This window comes from Dermacentor silvarum, chromosome 1 (assembly GCF_013339745.2).
Source record: "Dermacentor silvarum isolate Dsil-2018 chromosome 1, BIME_Dsil_1.4, whole genome shotgun sequence".
NCBI classification, from domain to species: domain Eukaryota; kingdom Metazoa; phylum Arthropoda; class Arachnida; order Ixodida; family Ixodidae; genus Dermacentor; species Dermacentor silvarum.
Genome location: NC_051154.1, coordinates 184,370,108 through 184,389,781, shown reverse-complemented (window position 1 = coordinate 184,389,781; position 19,674 = coordinate 184,370,108). Strand labels below are relative to the sequence as shown.

The 19,674-nt window shown below is 43.2% G+C and overlaps 1 protein-coding gene across 7 annotated transcripts in view; it reads left to right on the top strand.

Annotated features, from left to right (window-relative positions):
* LOC119435975 (probable phosphorylase b kinase regulatory subunit alpha) overlaps positions 1-19,674 on the top strand; it is a 128,981-nt gene that overhangs the window by 50,840 nt on the left and 58,467 nt on the right. For 6 of the 7 annotated variants that reach the window (XM_049658318.1, XM_049658322.1, XM_049658331.1 and 3 more), the window contains exons 16-20: positions 896-968; positions 1,094-1,185; positions 1,481-1,681; positions 8,195-8,456; positions 15,594-15,683. In XM_049658318.1, the coding sequence (XP_049514275.1) occupies positions 896-968; positions 1,094-1,185; positions 1,481-1,681; positions 8,195-8,456; positions 15,594-15,683 (718 nt within the window). The remainder of the gene's footprint in view (positions 1-895; positions 969-1,093; positions 1,186-1,480; positions 1,682-8,194; positions 8,457-15,593; positions 15,684-19,674) is intronic. The other variant, XM_049658336.1, reaches the window with a different exon arrangement.

The window sequence follows — 19,674 nt, the reverse complement described above, 5'->3', positions numbered from 1 at the left end:
TAGATTTAAAAATAGACAGTTTTAGTTTTGCGTTAGCGTAATAGCGGGGTTACGGGAAATAGCGTTACCATTCCGCAAACGAACTTTGCAGAAAGAGAGTTTTAGTATAGTGTGATAGCGTAGTTTACGTGCGGGACGCTATTCCATTACGCTTTGAATTTCGCGTACATAGGGCACCTAGGTCTATGTGTGTGTGCGTCCGGAAAGTGTGATAAGCAGCGCAATGGAAGCCAGTTGTATTTTTACTTCACATGTCCGTCGATCTGCAACGAAACAGACAAGCAGTACAAGCTGCCTACCATAGCCTCCGAAATTCTCCCATCTCAGAGGCCATATGCCGTTGTCGCGCCTATCTCCCGACTTTATCGACAGGTGGCGCTCATATGTCGGAGAAAATTTCTTTCGTTAGGCTTAGGCGCGTTCGAAACGAGAAGCGATCTCGTAAACTCCGCTAAATTATCCATAAAAACATATTGTCGATGCTGCCTGAAGATAAGCGGAAGCCATTTACGCAGTCATTTCCTACCAACGAACTCAATTATTCAACAGCAACTCCAAATTCAGTTCGAAGCAGGCGGCCGGGACCGCTGCCATGTTTTACGTATACTACGTAAACACGCTAACACGGTAACGTTAACTCTGAGAAATAGTGTGCTGACGTTAAACGGTATGGGTCGTTTAGCGGGTTCTGCGCATGCGCATTTCGATCCCGCTATTTCGGTACGCCCGCTATTCCGGTAACCACACTAAACTAAAACTGTCTAATACTAGTACACTCGACTTGACTTGGAAAGTTGTTTTCTTGTAGTCTTGGGTTTGTAGTAAAGAGGAATTTTGGTTATGTCTCAAATTATTTAAAGTTCCGCACCTCATTTTATTGCTTTTGCCTTTACAGATAATGGAAAAATACCTGGCGAGGTTATAGCCACAATAAAAAAGCTTAAAAGTGGTTATACTACTGGTACTCGGTATGTTTCTGACCTCTAATTTTTAATTTGGTGTATATTACATAGCAGGTTCGCCCAGCAAAGTTAGGAAAGTGAAAAACTTTTGCAAAAGTAAATGAAGCAAAAAAAACGTCATTTTTTTCCAGCATTCTTTTAGGTACTCTCGAGGAATTTGTGAGCACTTCCTGTATTGCAAGCCTCAGCTTTGTTGGAAATCAAGAGGAAGGACATCCAGAACGTGCGTCTTTGGCATTAAGATATGAACTTTCATTTTGTATAAGAAAGCTAGGAGTCTTTGTTTCGTGGGGAAGTGAAAGTTTTTATGATTTTACTTTCATTATTGCCTTTCTCCAGTATATAACTACCAGAGCAGCACAGCCTAACAGTTCTCTATGTGGCACTTCTTTTTCTTTGTGTGATTCCTAATTTGATAACATAGTTCCTCACAGTTCTCTGCACATGCCTTGAACATGAGCCCCACAGCTATATAAATGGTGTGGAGTGTGGCTTACTGCAGTTCTCACTCTTTACAGGTATTCCAGCTGAACTCAGGGAATACCTGAACAAAGAGTTCAGCAGAAAGGATGTCAGAAGAGACTCCATCTTCCTCAGGAGGCAGTCAATTATTGGCCCTCCAAAGAGTCCATCCGCTTTTGGCAGCCGTGGGAAGTTGGGTGTAAAGGGCCTTGTAAAGAGATCAAGGTCCATTCATGTAGAAAACTTCTTCTCATGTGGTAAGTTTTGCAGAATGCATCATTACACAGAGTTCTCAATTGAACACACTTTCAAAGGGAGTAAAAGATGTCTGGTCATCAGGCTTTTATTAAAGCAAGAGTTCTGGGACACTGCAGAAGGTTGCGATAAGTTTGCACTTATAATCGTTGATTGTTCCTCACTTAACTCTTTCCTTACCGCTAGAATTGTGCTCATTTTCAGTGCTTTCATGTTTTAACGTTTTATTTCAAAATGTATTAGTCTGAACGTATACCGGGATACATTAAATTGTATCCTGATCATTGGTTTTAGGAATGTAAGTAAAGCAGAAATAATTACTCGAAGAGTTTTTGAAAATTCCTATGTGAAACTATGTGCACATCAAGAAGCATGAATCAAAGGAATAATCTGCTATTTTTAGTGTAAGTACTGAGAGTAAAAAAATGTGAAACAAAATATGCACCTTGCTCTTATTTTCCACCTTCCGTGAGTTAGACTACGCAAAAAGAATATGCTGATTTAGTGGTGGAAAAACCCTGGCTTTGCAAATGTAAAAACGGGTAAGTGCCTGTGGTGCAAGGAGCATTTATTTTTACTCATTGCATCAAGCACCTGGTTCCTTTTTTACTAGATTCTTTAGGTTCTTAAAACAATGGCTGTCAGATTGGGGAGCGTGCGTAAGCCTCCTCACTTGATTATTATGTTTGATCAGCTTTTCTGTTCAAGCGAGCTAGTCTAGTTGTGTGCCTTGAACTGGCACTGGAGACTTGATGTGCTTTGTGCAGTACTGTACTATAAGGTACAGTGTTGCACAGTATTGTACTGCAATGAATAAGAGCATTTGCACAGGCGGTGTTCAAAAAGTAAGCAATTAGACTGCTAGTCACACTTCTGCTGAACATCAGTCTGAAATCGACTGCGTCCTCTTTTGTGAGTGAAAACTCCACACTATGGGAAGGATTGCTCGTAGTTAGTTGTACATACGCTGTCGAAATGCTGATAGATAAAATCAACCCACGGCGGGATAAAGTGAAGTGGGGGTTTGTACACCACCTTGAAATTCTCGAACACCCTTGAATTTGGAAGAAAAGCTCAAGGGGGGGGGGGGCCTTAAAGTGCTTTGGAAATAAATGTGCTCCTTGAATTCTTTGAAAACTGAGGTGCGGTTTGATCAAGGTAACAAACTCCGCGAAGGGGGGAGAGGATGGGGAGAGGAGGAGGGGTAAAACTTGCAATGTCTTGCTAAGTGGTGTCTTTTAAGTGTCAAGGTCATATCACCTAGTTTCTGCAGCATATTAGTGGTGCTATCAGCAGAAGAAAGTGCAAGTATTTTATTTTTCACTCTTTGAAATAACGTGGAAAATGATGGCAAACCAAAAACTGCAGCGATGGCCTAGCGGTAGAGCATCCGCCTCGTACGCGGGAGGTACCGAGTTCAAATCCTGGTGCTGCTGGGAACCCACCGGTTTTTTTCTAATGGTAGAGAGTGTTCCCTGGCCTTGTGCTCGGCTTTCGAGGGGCCTCACATCTCAAAAGAGGGCCCAATAGAGATTTCACGAGTTGTCTCTGAGCACTTCTTGTCCAACCATAGACGGCCTTGTTGAACAGCATCTGCCGCGGCTGTCGGAGGCAAGTGCTGCCGCCGGGCACCTACCGGTAAAATAGGTATAAGCGCGCTCCCGGCCTGGTGCTCGACCATTAGGGGACCTCAACGCTTGGAAAGGGGTGTTTGTCCTCAACCCGAAGGCATCCCCGCCTCAATAGGTGCTTGGGGCGCCACATGGGAACTTGAAACCCACTAAATGGCCGCCATGGGAGCGGCTACAGTCGCCATGGGAGCGGCCCAAACATCAATTTTTCTGTGCTCACGATGGTTTCGACGGGACTTCAGGGCGCAGGCTCCTTTCCCAAGCGTATCACCCCTGGGGAAGCCAAACGGCAGGCCGGGGGGGTATGCTTGTGCCCATTTGAACCAGTGGATGCCCGGCGGTGGTGGGAATCGAACCCACAACGTCCCTCAGCCGAGGCGGGTGCTCTACCACTTGGCCATGAAGGACACAGGGCAAGCGCTGTCGTGCGATGATTCAAAGAATGCATCAATTCCAACATGCCCGGCTTTCCACCTTACTGTATTTTTCATTCTGTGGTAAAATTAGTTGCCCTACTCTTTTATCAGACAAATCCAATATGGCTCATTATCAGTGATGTAATTGGAACATCGCAGCGAAGTTGGTTGCTTCGACTTTCTTGTGCAGCATATTTGTGCGCACAATTCTTTTCATTGCTATTTTATAGTAGCCCATGAGACCAAGATGTAATGCATTTTAACCATAGCACTCTGTAAAGCGCTTTGGTTATGCAATATTTCTTCCATTTCTAGATAAGATATACTCCAACAAGGAATACTTTGTGGCAATTAGCAGAAAGTATTGTTTAGTGTATTTTTGAACATTCTGCCAATTGCTGGTAAGCAAAGTGTGGCAGAGAAAGTAATTAGAACAGCATAGAACCTGTCTTGTCTTCCTGTGGTCCTCTAGCTAGCACTTTTTTTTTTGAATCTTATGAGTACAGCGCTTCACTTGAAATCAAAATTTTTAAATAATCTTGTCAAGAAAAGTTGCACATTCATTGAGTAGTGAATGGAATTGTGCTGTTAGATCTGATTGTGTTCTACAGGTGTGCTGGGAGTGGCACTCGCACGAAATTTGTGGGAGAACTCGCATTTGTTTGCTGCAAACTTGGCATTGCCTGGAGCATTTTCAGTAATTCAGTCTTGTTCTGTAGGCTACTGCTTGCATCATAGCCCTGTCTTGTTGGTATTACAGTTAAATCTCGATATAACAAAATCGATAAAGTCGGCAATTTGCTTCGTTATATCGAAATTTTCTTGTTTTGAAATTCGACCTTTTATGCAAATAAGTAGAGACGCCGATTTATTTTTCTTACACGGAAAGAGGCCGCAGAATTTTCGGAATTATCGGGCAATTGAAAAAAGCAAATTTGAATGAGAAAACAATTCTTTTGATGAATTTGGGAGTCGGCGACGAATGATACGGTTTCATGCCACGTCGACGATATCTTGACATCGGTGGTACGAATTAAGCGAAGCCAGCCACACTTTCGCGTGCACTCTGCCCCCGCGGCTGTTAGCGTCGTGCGCACTGAGACGATGCTATCATGAATAGGCACCCTGCGCTAAAGCTTTGCAGAGTAAAGCCCCTATATATAAAAAGTAGCGCCAACCACTTCCCTCCTTCGTTCCACTATCGCGCTTGGCGCGGCCAGCGCGATCGAGACGCGATATCGACACTGTCACCGCTTACGTCGGGCCTACCGTGGCAGACGACAGCTAACGCGCTACCAGAGGAAATCCGCAGAAAACTTTGGTTGCGCCCAGCGGAGAAGTTTTTGAGGCGCGATTTTGCTTCGTCAGTGAGTAACTGGCCTTAATAATGCCGTTTTGGAAGTAGCAACGCGACGATGCGAGACGGCGCAAATAACAAGTGTGCAGCAAGCGTTTGCGCTCGCCGGATGGTAAACAAAAAAAAAAAAAGCCTTTTGCCCTTGCCTTGTCGGTTGCGGCAACTTAAGGCGCAGCAGCATGCCATCACAACGAAGTTCTTGTCCCTAACACGTTGGATCCGTTTGTGCATACAGCACTTTTGTCGTACAGGCCCGAGAATTCCGGTCGGAGCGCGCTGGAAAGAAAAAAATATACGAAAGCACAACACGTGCTTCCATGTGACACGGATTGGCCAATGGGGGAGCGGAGGAGGCTGGGGCGACAGGAGGCGGCGAGGAGGAAACGCCGGGGTGAGCGGGGTGGCGACAAGATTTAAGAATGGCGCTACTTTTTATATATAGGGGCTTTATTGCAGAGTAGACAGCAGCGCCAGAACACACAGCCTAACGAGTGGTGGAAGCAAAACTGGAGGGACGCTGTATACATTCACGGTGACACTTGCAATCGCTTATCACAGGGCAAGAGTGTCCGAGTTGTGAAAACGTCAAAAGTGCGCATGCGCAGGGTGTAACACTCGGACGAGCGACGAAATGACCGCTATCGTTTGGAATGGTGTATCATTTTCATCACATCTCTAGCGGTCGGTGTCGGCGACGCTGTGCTGAAAAATGATAGCGTCGTAGCGCCCTCTGAACAGTGCAGGGTGCCCATAGCATTGGCAACGGGGAGTGAATGCTTCGTCTGCCTCTCGCTCCAGCAGCTCACCGAAACTCGAGATGACGCAACCTCCAATACTAAACGCACGGGAAGACAGCTTACATGATGCTCCACGCCGTCTCGGCACACCCACTCTTCGGACACGTGGCAGGTTACCTCTAAAGCAGGGTGCATGGCTGCGTATGCGCTCAGCCGTACAGCCATGCCACTGCCGAGGCGCGTGCCAACATACCATCTGCTCCGCCCCCCGGCCTCTCGCACGCGCTTGATCGCGTACCGTGAGCTCGCTCCCCTCCCCCTCTTTCCTTTTGCTCGCGAGGGAAGGCGGCACTCGTGAAGCCACCATCTTGTCTCACCCTCGCACGCTTTCACTCGCACCTAAAGCACACAATCTTATCGCACTTGGACTTCATACGGAACATGATGCAGCTCCACTTCGGCGGTCGCTCTAGCCGCGCGGCGCCCAATTTGAGAGTTGCGTTTGCAAGCAGCCGCTTGTAATTCAATCATTTGACCATCTGCGTCCGCGGAAGTTTCCATTTATTGTCTCGGAGTTAACTTGGGGCGGCAGTGAAATTTCGTTATATTGAAATGGCATACAAACACACTTCGTTATATTGCGGTTCTAAATACATGGTGTTCCATGGACAAGAGGTTATGAAAAGTTAGATACTTCGTTATATCGAGAATTTCCTTATATTGAAGTTCGTTATATTGAAGTTTAACTGTATAACATTTCTACATTTTTTTATTTATAAAAAAAGACTAATTTTGGGGCAACAATCTATTTCTGAAGGGCACTTTTTACAGTGCTGGTCAACGGTTCTTGGTTTTGCTTTATATTTATTTCCTCCAGCAGTGTATAGGATTGAGTATGGTGTTTTTCACTCTGGCATGGCTGTTTAGTGTTGACATGAATAATAATGGCATAAACAGCGAAATATACAGCATAGTATCCGAATAGAAGGTTGGTGAAATTTTTTCTGGGCTGCAACAAACATGTAGTAGTTGCTGGCTCTGTATAAATGTCTGTGAGATTTACCTTAATTCTAACTAGCTAAAAATTCTTCACCATAGTAGTTGGCGGCAAAATGTTGAATGCTTGCATGCTATGTGTCACTAATGCATCCAAGAGTAGGATGAGTAGCACAACCACTGAGCTTCTAGTACTTGCATTTCACTAGAAATTTGAAAAGAATATGCTACAAATACTGTATTGTACTGCATGGAGTCAAAATTAAGTGCATTCATGGAAGGCTTCTAGTTTCTTCATTAGATACCATTTTTAACATTTTCTTATTGTTCAAGAAAGTAGTTTTTAGATGTTGCTTAAACAGCCATGGTGTGAAACATGTTCTGCACAAGGTTTTCTATCTCAGTTTTTTTCTGCCTATTAAATAACTGCTGTGTGGCTTGATTATTGCAATTCCAAGTTGTAATTGATAGGTCAATGGTTGGCATGAGCATTACGTTCTTTGCCACATTGACATTTGGTTGCTGCTCTTTCAGGGAACTGTGATGTGGCGTGGACATCATATCATCAAATATGGACTAGTGTAGGCTACTGTGATGCACCGCATTGCTGTTATTGGCTTGCTTCTCGAATATCGCTTGGAAGCATTTCTTCGAGGCAGCTGTTGCGTAGATATTCATAAAACATGATATGAAGCCATAGTAAATAAGAGTCATGGGAAATGCTTTTTGAAAGTGGCTGTTCAAGAGAACATATGCAATAGCAGTAAATTAATTCATAGAAAATATGCACCTAGTTGTTCATTTCATGCATTATTACAGTGCCTATATTTCACTAGAAGAACTGATGGAGTTGATTTTCTGCAAAACATAAAGTTGGCAATAATTAATTCTATGGAAAATACTATGAGCAAGACATCTCATGAAAAATTTAATGTGTACTATTTGCACGCTTTTTTTTTTCTTCAGATAAATTTATTGGCAAAGATGAAACATCTCTGCATTACAAGAGCGTTAAGTCCCTTCAACTCTACCTAGCCTGATGTAGTAAGGTGCAAAATTTTGTGACTAGCTCAGTTGTGGAAACCAAGCATTGTGTTTTGCAATGATTCTTTCCCTTAATTCCTACAAGGGTTCTTTTCATGGCATCCGCCATGCCAAATGGCTGATAATAATAGCAACTTGATGGTGTGTGAGCCAGCGAAGAGGGTAAAAATCATAAAAAAGAAAGCTAGGCATATCACTTGCAAGCAGCTTAAATGTCCTTGGAAGGGGAGAATGTCACAAAGCACCCTCCTGCACTAATGAATTATTTGCAATGATTTGTTTGTCTTGTAGACTTGTGCAGTCCCTTTGAGATTTGTTACTCTATGTTGTGCAGATCAGCCAAGCAGTGCAAAATCAGAGGAGCTGCTGCCGACATTGTCAGAGGATGGTGGCGTTGGTGATGCGGGCTCTCCAGCCTATGACACAGATGAGGAAGAACTGTGTGAGATGGTGGACCAGCCAAGCAATGCCACTACCCTGGGTCTCTCCCAGCTTCAGCTAGACAAAGTTTCTGAGAAGGAATTGCTTGACTTGCTTGAGGAGAGTGACTCTCTTGAAGAGCATGGAGACATACTGCACTGCCTAGTGCTGAACAAGTATGTCACTTGCTGTCTTGCATACTGATAAGAATATCTTCGGTGCTATGTGCCATCCCCACCCACCCCTATCTTATGGTCTGACTTTGAAAGGAAAACCATTTGGTACTCTCAACACTAATGTGACTTTACTGGGAAAGCACAAATGTGCCAGAAAAAATAATAGGTAATTGTCTTAGCTGCACTAAGTTATTCTTGAGTAGATAGACATCAAGTTTATTTAGTGTGCTTCTAATCATTATAATTATGGCACAGTGGAACCTAGCTACAATAAACCTGGAAACATTGAATTATTACTGCATTACAAGCACTATCAAGCTTAGCTTTGTGCCATTCATCGAACTGAGCATTGGGTGTATAAAACCTATAGCAAGGTGTCGAGCCGAAACGTTTCGTGTTCGCTTGGGGCTCAGGCTTCTGTACATTTCCTGATTCGGTTCAGGTTCATCTCCGGAGCAAAAATGTACTGGTTTGATCCGGTTCATATGGGTTCGTAACGGTTTGGAATTAAGGAAATTTAAATGTTTTAGAAAACAATGTTTTCCAGCCTCATTTTCTAAATAATAAGCGAAAATTTCTACGCTTATGTGATGCGGACCAATGTATGAGGCCTGTCTGAAAAGTTAATGACATGAGTCAGCAAAAATATTGTGCAGAAACCATAGACGATGATTTTCAGTGTAAGTGAATAACCCGAAAGAATGAACGAATGCACGTATGAGGAAAAGAGAGAGAGAAAGTGAGTAAGCGAAAGAGAAAGCAAAATATAGTGAGCATACGGTTTTCCTTGACGAGTTTGACTGCTGACTTACCTACCACCGTCCAACCACCAAAACGGCTGAAAGAGCCTATGAAAGCTATTAGCTTTAAAAGTGGGGAACTCAAACACAGGACGCAAACTAGGAAAGAAATACGGTTGATGGCAGCAGCAGCAGTGCCAGCAAAGGCAGAAAAGGTAAGAAACCTAGAAAACCAACAAACAAGCTAAAAAACAAGCAAGCTAGCAAGCCATTTGGAGTCTCTCTGTCGAAGTGCGAAAGGTCATGATTTCGACTCTAAATGCAAGCTTTTTGAAAAAATTTATAAGCATTGAGTGTATTTAGGTACAAAACTTACTCTGTACACGAATGCTTTCACAGTTTTTTTTTATTGGCAAGGCTGCGACGCATTCTGAAAGTTAAATTGAAAAATATCATTGATAAAGGCAGTACGAGGATGGGGTTTGCTTGAGGCAACATGCAGGCATGAGATGTGAGGCCTCGGCTCCAATTGCAGCACTGCGCATAGAACCAGGTCTGTCGTGAGTCGTGTTGCTGGTATTGGGCATATTATTTTCTGCAGATACGCCTTCCCAAACCATTACAGCACTTAAGTATATCTGCGAGGTCTGTCCCAAAAGTTAATGCAGTGAGTCAGCAAAGAAGTGGGAGAAGGTGTAGCACTGCTGCTCACTCTGCTCGAAAGAAACCAGTTGACCTTTAGTACGGGCAGCACTGCTGTATGACAAGGCAGAATCAGGCCTCACTCAGTTCACTTCAAATCGAGACACTCGTTGAGTGCACGTGAGTGCGCATTGCTGTATAACAAGGCAGAATTTTATGCAAGCACTTTTTGTGCAACCAGGTCTTTATCGAAATGGAGATCAACGAACAGACGAATCAAAGGATAAGTATCAAATTTCTTCTGAAACAAGTGAAGATTGATGCAGCTAGAAATTTATCCAATGTTGCTGAACGACTATGGAAAGGATGCCCTAAGGAATGAACTGTGTTGAAGTGAGTCCACTGTTTCTAGAAAGGCCGTGAAGACCCCAAGGCCGATGCAAGATCAGAATGCTCCTCGACCTCGTGCAAAGATGAAAACATTGAACGTATGCGTTCTCTTATGTTCAGTGACCACCAAATGACTGTTAAAATGAAATCAGGAGCACTTGGTTAGGGAAAGTCGTCTGTTCACCGGATTTTGGCTTTTGGAAAAGGTTTGTGCTAAGATGGTGCCGAAACTGTTGACTCCTGAGCAAAAGTTGGAGTGAAAAGAATGTTGCATTAATCGGAAAACTTCAGACGACAGCGATAACTTCTTGCACTGTCGATGAAACTTAAATTTCCGAATGCGACATCGAGTGGAAGTCACAGAGCAAGGAGAGGAAAAAGAAAAATAAGCCAAGGCCATTAAAAGCACGGAAAGACAAAGCAAAACTAGAAGTCACGTTGATCGTGTTTTTTGACTGACACGAAATTCTGCGTCATGAATCTGTTAAAGGTTAAACGCAAGGTTAAACTGTCAAGGTAGCTTTCTACGTGGAGGTTCTGAAGCGTCTGAGAGATCGTGTGCATCGCGTGAGACCAAAATTGTGCTGGTTGAGGTCGAGGGATAAGTGGGGGACTAATATATTAAGATGTGGCAGCGATACATACATGTGTGACAAGAGTTGCCCACAAAGGATGTTCCGTTCTGTGCAGCCTGCTACCAAGTTCTAATGACGCACCCATTAAATTTCTGCTATTTCAAAGGGCTGAAACTTGGAAACTGTGACATGTTTTTTTCCATAAGTGTTTGAATTAACGCGCTTATTACATTACGAGCATTTGCACAGTTTTGTAGCTTGCTGTGTAGTTGATGTAGATCAATTACTTTATGGACGAAGGTGTATTGCACCCAGAAAGCAGCTACTGAAGTTGTGTTTCTCAAAGTTTACTTGACTTAATTCGCAGTTATATCAACCTACACCAATAGCTTGGTATCACTCCAAGTACTTGTACCAAGTAGAGCAAACTTGCACCACACTGAAAATTCGTTGGAGTTCTCAATAAAAATATTTACTTTTTTATCACATGTGCATACCGGCCAACTATCCAGGTTTGTCATTGATACGCCCGTATTCCAACCAATCCTCCTGATTGTACGAACATAACCATATATCTAGAAAAACTGCCCCAGCCTCACTACAGAAAAGAGGGTTATGCAGCACAGTCACTTTGTAATTGCCATTATGCGCTTGGCAGCTAGCCAAAGTGAGATTTAAATCCAAGCCATTTGTGTCTAGGCAGTGTAGGCCTAAATCAGTTCAATTAACGAAGAAAGTTGGGCTAGTTGGTGTTGATGCAGTTGCTGTGACATAGTTACTAGCGCAAACAAGACTAACGGAAAAAAGGTTGAGACAGGACAGAGCGCTAGACTTCAACTGACGGGCTTTATTCAGAAAAACATGCAAGGAGGCCACTGTATGCTAAAAAAAATGCGCACACAAGCACATAAACGAATGTGCCACGTAGGAGACAATCAAATGCGCAACGAAGCTGATAAGCGCCCACAAGTCATTACAAAGCATTCACCAGGTTCATCTCAAGATAAAACACTTCTTTATCAGCGAGTGCCAGTGATGAAGCGCTTATGCATTCATTAGCAGCTTTAGAAATGCAAGATGCCTCAAACTTTTTTCTAACTGCCTGGCGAACCGTCTGAGCACATGCGTGTTATGAAAACACGGGGAGCAATTGCGAGTACATCTTCGGCAGTGGTCAGCCAAGTAGCCAGCACCTGCTAGAGTGTCCACAGCGGTCCGGTGCTCCTGAAGCCATCATTCAGGCATCGGCCAGTTTGTCCAATGTAGCACTTTCCACAAGGTTGTGGCCAACGCTGCATACACACCGCACATACTTGAGAAATGGCACCAAACCAGACAAGCTACGATTGTGAACACTTATACCCGATGCACACATTGTCAGGAGTCATGCAGAGCAGACTTGCAACACCTTATTTGGAGCTGCGCAGCTTTTTCACAAGGGAGGTCCAACATTCAACATTTACTGCACGGAGACATTAGAACACTAGGAATTGGCATACAAACTAACCCTGAAACACAGAAAGCCATTGCGACATATGGCAGACAAAGTGGCTTGTTTCGAGTAGTGTAGAAGGGGTCGACCAGCCCGTGCGAAAGCGGCGGAACTGACCATGCACCTGAGTCTGCATAAAGCAGGAGATCAAAGACTGAGATGAAGTTGTGCCTCAGCTAACAATCCGAGAACCCACATTCCTTTCCCACCTAATCCCCAACTGCGGCCTAGAGCCGTCCCCTTCCTTAAAATAAAAACTTTATTCATTATTATTGCAGCCATTGAAAGCTGGTTATGAGCTCAATATTTTTTAAAAATAATGTCTAACCTTTGTCATTAGGCACGCATTTGGCAGTGTATAGCTATTGGATGTAGTGAATGAATCTGTGCATTCTACAGTTTACATTAAGTGATCTTGATTTTTTAGCAAATCACTGAATGCCATCTAATGAAAACCTGTGCAGCTCTCTTATTATTTTAATTGTACTGTCACAGTATGCATCCTCATTTTGTTAAAGGGGTCCTGCAACATTTTTTAAATACAGTTAATGAAATGGATTTGGCAGTAAAGGGCATCACTTTGCAAATATCCTCCAGCAAGAAATAGTATTTGACTACATTGAATATGAGCAAAGTTATTGGCATTCATGTTGCCCTTCAACGCAACTCCTCTGTGATGCTCCCAGTTCTTTGACACTGCTCAAGCTGGAGGCCGCAGTGGGGTGTTGCCCACAATGCTTCACCCTCTATATGTCACTGTGCTTCAGTCTTTGTTATTGTTTTTCATTGATAACATGACAGCCAGTGTTATGGTATTGGCACTTGTGACGAGCTACACTCATAGGTTCTCACTTGCCTTGCAGTTGAGGTTGTATGCATATATACTCCATATGTTCCCACATGGAGCAGTAACACATAGCCAGTGCTAAAATTTCTGCATTTGGCAGCAGTATCATAACACAAAATTTAGTGAGGGGAGGAACTAGCATTTTTTTATAGGTGAAAGCAGCCGGCAGTTTGATACACTGCAATTTATGGCCGATTGAGGCACAAATCTCCTCCTGCTCATTTTTTTATGTGGCTACATAGCGATATACTCAAATGAGGGACTGTGTGTAATCTTGTGCTCAGTTTGGCCACGTGCATCAAAATGTGTTAATACAGGTGCGCGTCTCTTGTTTAAAGTGCCACCCAATTTTTCTGGTAGCCCAAAAGGCTGGTAGTGTGAGTGACTATGCAGACACTGCTGGTAGCTCAATGCACTTTAACAATGCTCCTTGGAGCTTGGTGTCCTTCAGCTCTTGATGTAGAATCTTACATCACTGTCTGTGACTTTGCAGCCAACAAATTTTATTTATTTTATTTATTTATTTACAAATACCTCACAGGCTCCACATAGGAGTATTATGTGAGGGGGACTATACAATAAATTTTTACAAGAACACAAAACAAAAAAGGAATTCAAAAACCAAGTGTTATATGCACCTGGATGCCATAATTTCTCATTCATCTTGACCCATTCATTCCCTTTCGCGGCCGGCGCAGAGCCGGCCAGGACAGAGGAGGCCAAAGTGCAGGTGGCTGGCTCTGTATCGGCCACATTTGGAGCGAATGTTTTTGGAAGTTTTTCATAGATCTGCCATCTCATAGATCTGCCACATTGCAATTTCTTTTATTGTTCTGTTGGGTTTTGTACACTAGATGGACATACTTCTCTTAGCAGAAGGTGATATCAAAATAATGAAAAGCTTCCCACTTGTCAGGCACTTCTCTGTCATTGTAGCTGTTGCAATCAGGCTACCAAGCTCAACAAAAGCCATCTCTTCTAGCCTTAACAATTCATCTACAGGCTTCTGAGTGGGCTAATGTTTCTTTAGCATATGCCACCGAACACTGTGCAGCAGAACCCTTCGAAGCTGTGCTTAGTGGCCAAGGGCCAAGGCAAAAAGTTTGAGAGACATTCTCAGTGCGGACAACGCAAAGCCGCACTTCGCGTCCCTGCATATTTTAGGCATTTTCATGCACACAAATCATTTTAAATAATGCACCTGATGCGAAAACCTTTTGTGAATAAAATAAACCAGACATCTCGTAAATGAGATATCTGTAGAAAATCTTGGGGTGATTTTCTTACAGAATGGAACATGGTAAATGAAGCACGAAAATGCACCGTGGAACACCAGGCTAGGCGGAGCACTACATGGACAGGAGTGAAGGGGTTAACGCTGTAGCTGTTGAAGTGTGACCCAGTGAACATGCATATAGTAACCACAAAGAAGACAAATGCAGCTTTTCTGCTGTGAACCTCAAAAGTAGAAACCTAGAAAAGCGAACGGTAATGCCCATGCCTGCATTCGCATGATGCCAAGACGCTTGCAGAGAATTTGTAGGCACACGCATGCGCTGGAATATGCAAACGCAATTTGAAGGCCAACTGCAACAAAATTTTGGACCGAGTAAAAAAGCCTAGTTTAAGATGATGTGGATGTAGAAAAGCCTGTGTGCAAAATTTGAAGTTTGAAATGAGAGTGGGAGCATCATGAAAAGCATGCAAAAATAGCCGTTTTTGATACTGAAACACCGTTACCATTCGCTTGAAGTGGTGCATAACCCAATGAGTAGCTCCTTGGAGTGACCTTCCCGATCTTGGGAGGCCAAGCTGCTGCTTAGTGTAGATACCACGGCCGCCGCGTGGTCCAGCGACGAGCCCTCTCCCCGTGTGAGAAGCTCAGACTACTGTGCACTCTGATTGGTCTCTATGATTGTCCAGGCGTGGCTACGCGAGCCAGCCGGAGCGCCTGCTGCCCGCGGTGGGCTTTAAAATCTTGGACACAGCTCGCTGGGAATTTCATCAAAGCAACACTACCAAGTGCATCGTCTGCTTATGTTTTGTTTAAAGGCTGCTAACAGAAACACTATATAATTACCCTCCCTGCAGCTTTGCCAAGATTGGTTCAGTGGTATTTACTACTCATTTACAAGAAATTTAGTCGAAGTGAAATTTCGTTGCAGTTGGCCTTTCAGCAAGGCAGTAATTGAAATTATAGCGATGACAAAACTTTGCACTATGCAGAAAGTGGCATAATTTAAGCACACCACTCACTCTATGCTGCATGTGCACTTGAAATCATTTGTTGCATTTCTTCATACTGTGATCTTCTATATTATTTATAGTGCAAACCAATATGAAAATTATAGCATTTCTGATGATTTTCTTGCTTTTGCCAAAGTAATGATTTCCTGTGGCATAACCACAAATCCAGCCAATAGTTGTACAGCATCACCATTGCGCCATCAGGTACACTGAAGGATTATGGGAATTTGAAGAAGCCACAGGAAAGCATGAGCGATCTTCAGAGCGATATTGTACATACCCAGCTGCATGCAAGTGAGTAATATTTGACTCAGGTGCTCAAGACAGCATTATTTTTTGTGGCATGGTTTATTTACCATGCTCAAAGATTGTTGCAGGGCCTCTTTATGGGATTAATGTGACTATCACTTTTCACATGCCAAGACTGGAATTAATAGAGAAAAAAAAACTTACCAGTCTGCTCTTGTTTTTTTTCTTTTGAGTCTTGAAAAATGATCTGCAGGAAGAAAAAGCTTGTGCAGCACATTTTTACAAAAGTGGCTTCCACATGTTTTCTCACATATACTGATTTTTAGAATCTAAGAAAACAATTCAAGTGTGGCACTGCTAGGCGGTCACGTCACACCGTATTTATAGACTACATTGAGTATTGCGTAGTCTGTGATCAATGTGATCTTAGATTACAGTTCTTGAATGTTTCTCAACTCATTGATTGATGCAGTTTAACATTCCACACAGATTATGAGAGATGCCATAGCGGAGGACTGTGAATTAATTTTGATCACTGAGTGTTCGCTAATGAGCACCCAATGCTCGTTATGTGAACATTTTTTGCATTGTGCCCTCATCCGAATGTGGCTGCCACAGCCAAATATGAAATTCACAACTTCTTGCTGAGCAGCAGAACACCATAGCTGCTGAGCCATTGCAACAAATGTTTCTGCCTCATGTCACTGCCAAAGGAAATGAAGTTTGAGCACTAAGAATTGCCCCAGTCAGTTGAAGCTTAGTGAAGGATACATGTGCCCGCAATGGTGGCTTAGCGGCTATGGTGCTGCACTGCTAAGCACGAGGTCACGAGACCAAATTCCGGCCGCAGCGGCCATATTTTGATGGGATGATGGCAAATTAAAAAAACGCCCATGTCTCGTGCATTGGGGGCACATTAAAAATCCCCTGGTGGTCAAAATTAATCCGGAGTCCCCCACTACAGTGTGCCTCACAATCAAATCATGATTTTGGCATGTAATACCCCAGAATTCAATTGAATTCAAGGATAAATGTGAAGATGTAGATTAGTGTCAGAAATTTAAGACAATAGTAGTTGACTTCTCAACCTTAGTTATTTGAAAAAATTTGAAAAATTTGAAAAAAGCTTGTGTATATTATAAGTTATGTATAAGCAGCTGCAGGTACAGATAGACACGACCCAAAAAGCTTATCTTTAGAAATATTAAAGCTCTATGTGAAAAACAACTCGCTTGAGAAAAAGCAGGGCGTATAAGTAATCGTAACCCACTCGACAGAGGAGCAAAAGTTGCTACAAGTGGAAGGCTGTCTACAGAAAGTACTATGAGTTCCAAAAACTTGCGGAGTACCAGAACTGTGAGAAAATAAGATTTCTGTGAAGCCAGTTTGCACAGCCATAGTAGCACTCTGTACTGGTGCGTGCAAACAATGCAGTGCTTCACATTTTACAAGCTACTCGCCCAAAGTGGGCAACAGTTCTGCTCTCTTGCTGGGTTTTCGCCCTATAAACTTTTGTAGTCAATTGAATATATCCTCAGTTTGTCATATATGACTGTGAGTAGAGAGGTATAAACTTTAAATTTAAAGAGCAGACGATGATAATTGTCCCCAAGTGGGTGGAATCCTCAGTCCAGGATGCCGTGGTCTCTCGCTGCTCGTTGCGCTCTGTCCACCAGTCGAAGCTGGTCCTCAGGGCACGAGCCGGTCAGCAGGTCAGCAGGAGTAGGGGGTTGGTAATCTAAGCTACGAAGAGGTGCTCCCATAAAAATCAACAGGGCTCCTATTCAGTGGCGTAGCCAGAAATTTTGTTCGGGGGGGGGCTGAGGTTGCAGCGCGGCCTCCTCCTTATAGAATTTGTCGAGGGATCAAATACATGAATAATAACTGCATTGCATTGCCAATGCCATTGTATATTAGATGCTGCAAACGAATTATTGAACGCTACGCACTGTCAAGTAAAATACGTATTTTTTCATAAAAGATTATATTCGTATGTCCTAAAAATTCTGGCAGAAATAACTAATATCAATGCGGCCGCATTTTTTTTGTCTATTTAATAAGGAAAAAAAATATCACACGGACGTTAGAACTATATGTGTTCGAAACCGAGAAAGCAGTGTATACAGCTGATATGAAGAACGTAAAGGCCATCTAATGAATAAGTTGAGGAGAAATATTTTGATGAATCTTCGTCATTCAAGAACCTTGTTTACATTTTTGCACATATGCAACGGCCAGGAAAAAACCTCAATGAGGCTGCCCCTCGTTGCAATAGATTGCGCAGGAGCAGCTGTTACCGGTCGTAAACTTGCGCACAGTAAACTTTGCGCACAGAAAGACAGATGATCTAGGCAAGAACAAAACTATGATCGCAGACATCGTGATATGTATTCGGGCCATGCAGCGGTCGCGACAGCACCATACTGGTAGAATAACAGAGGAATAATGCAGAAATCAGTACGAAAATGTGTAATTTAACTGCCTGCACAGCGGCAACAATTATTCTGCACCCAAAATTAAAGGAGGGTTTTGCTTCGTTTCAAAAAAAGAAATAAAAGCAGGTAGCTAGCTAAAAAGGAAACAAAAAGACAAACGAAAGCCACAGATGATGCGGCAAGTGACTAACCAATATCCGAGTGTATTTTTGGCAAACGCATCGTGGGCCGGGCTTTCAATGAGCAAGGTCGGTCAAAATTGGTTATTGATGTCCTCGTAATTTTCGTATTCGCATGATAATTTTGATCATGATGCTAACTGCTAGAATAAACGGCTAAAATTTCTGCGGTTTCAAAAGCTAACGAACACTCATACGTTTTCATAATTACGAGCTTATGTACCTGAAGGAATAGAGCTTTTTACTTGCATTGATTTTTGCTACTTCGCTATCTAAAGGACAAACTTCTCTAGGCGGGGAAGTTGAGCGAAGCGGTCAATGACTTCGGACACGTTGATGCCGACGTCTCTGTGGGTGTATAGAAGCACCAGTCTAACCATACGTTCCCCAGACATTGTAGATCGCAAGTAGTTTTTTAGTAAACTCTTGTAAAAAAAAAATATTCTCTGTGCGCTGGCAGTGGTCACTGGAAGGGTGACTAGAATCTGGAACAGTTTGTACACATTTACATAGAACCTGCAGTCGCAATGAGAGATGGGCATCTATTCCCGTGCTAAAACCTAAAACACTCCCTCGATGTCGTTGGCATCCTTGTTTAGGTACTTTGCACAAACAGTAGGCTGTTCGATTCCGGCGATGTCCGTCGTTTCGTCAGCAAGTACGGAGAAGCAGCCTGCTTATGCAACTAGGCTTTCTTTGATAATTTTGCCACAGATTTCTATAATTTGGTTTTGTGCATCTGGGCTTAAATACGAGGCATTACTGGGGCAACTTTCCAAATGGTTCTTCAGATATGTATCTCCACAATCAGCTCGCATGCGAATAAGCGCTCTGAAAATACCTGTATTTTCAGGGGGGCCTATGCTTGAATCCATAGGGCCACTGTCCCTGTGGCCAACGAGAGCCAGACCTTGTAGCCCGCAAAAAGAATTTCCTCAATAATAGGCCATTTCCTAGCTTTCTCCTGTTTTCTCAAATTTTACTTTGCCTGCCCTGGTCCAGCTGATCGATCACATTGGGCACGCGTCCTGAAAATGTTTGGAGAAAATTAGCAGCTGCTAGTTCACAGTCACGGTAATATTTAGTATTTTCGTGTGTGTGGAAGATTGCGAGCGCGTGCTTTCATTTCTGGAACGGCTTGGACACGAGGGCTCCAGTGCACGCATGTTAGTCCAAGTTTATAACAGCATTAACCCCATAAAGTTCCAGAATTTAAAATCTTTTGAAGCACGCCTTTGGAAATGTCAGTGCACCTTTCGCGTCAAAGGTTTCTGAGAACTTTACACCCATAAAATTTCGGAATTGAAATCCATGCGCTCCGTAGATTCCGCGGCCGCTGCGAGATGCCGCAACGCGCCTGCTCGCTATCGAAAAGCCCTTGAAAGTTTGTGCTCGAATGGGGCTCCTTGCGTTACGGGACCC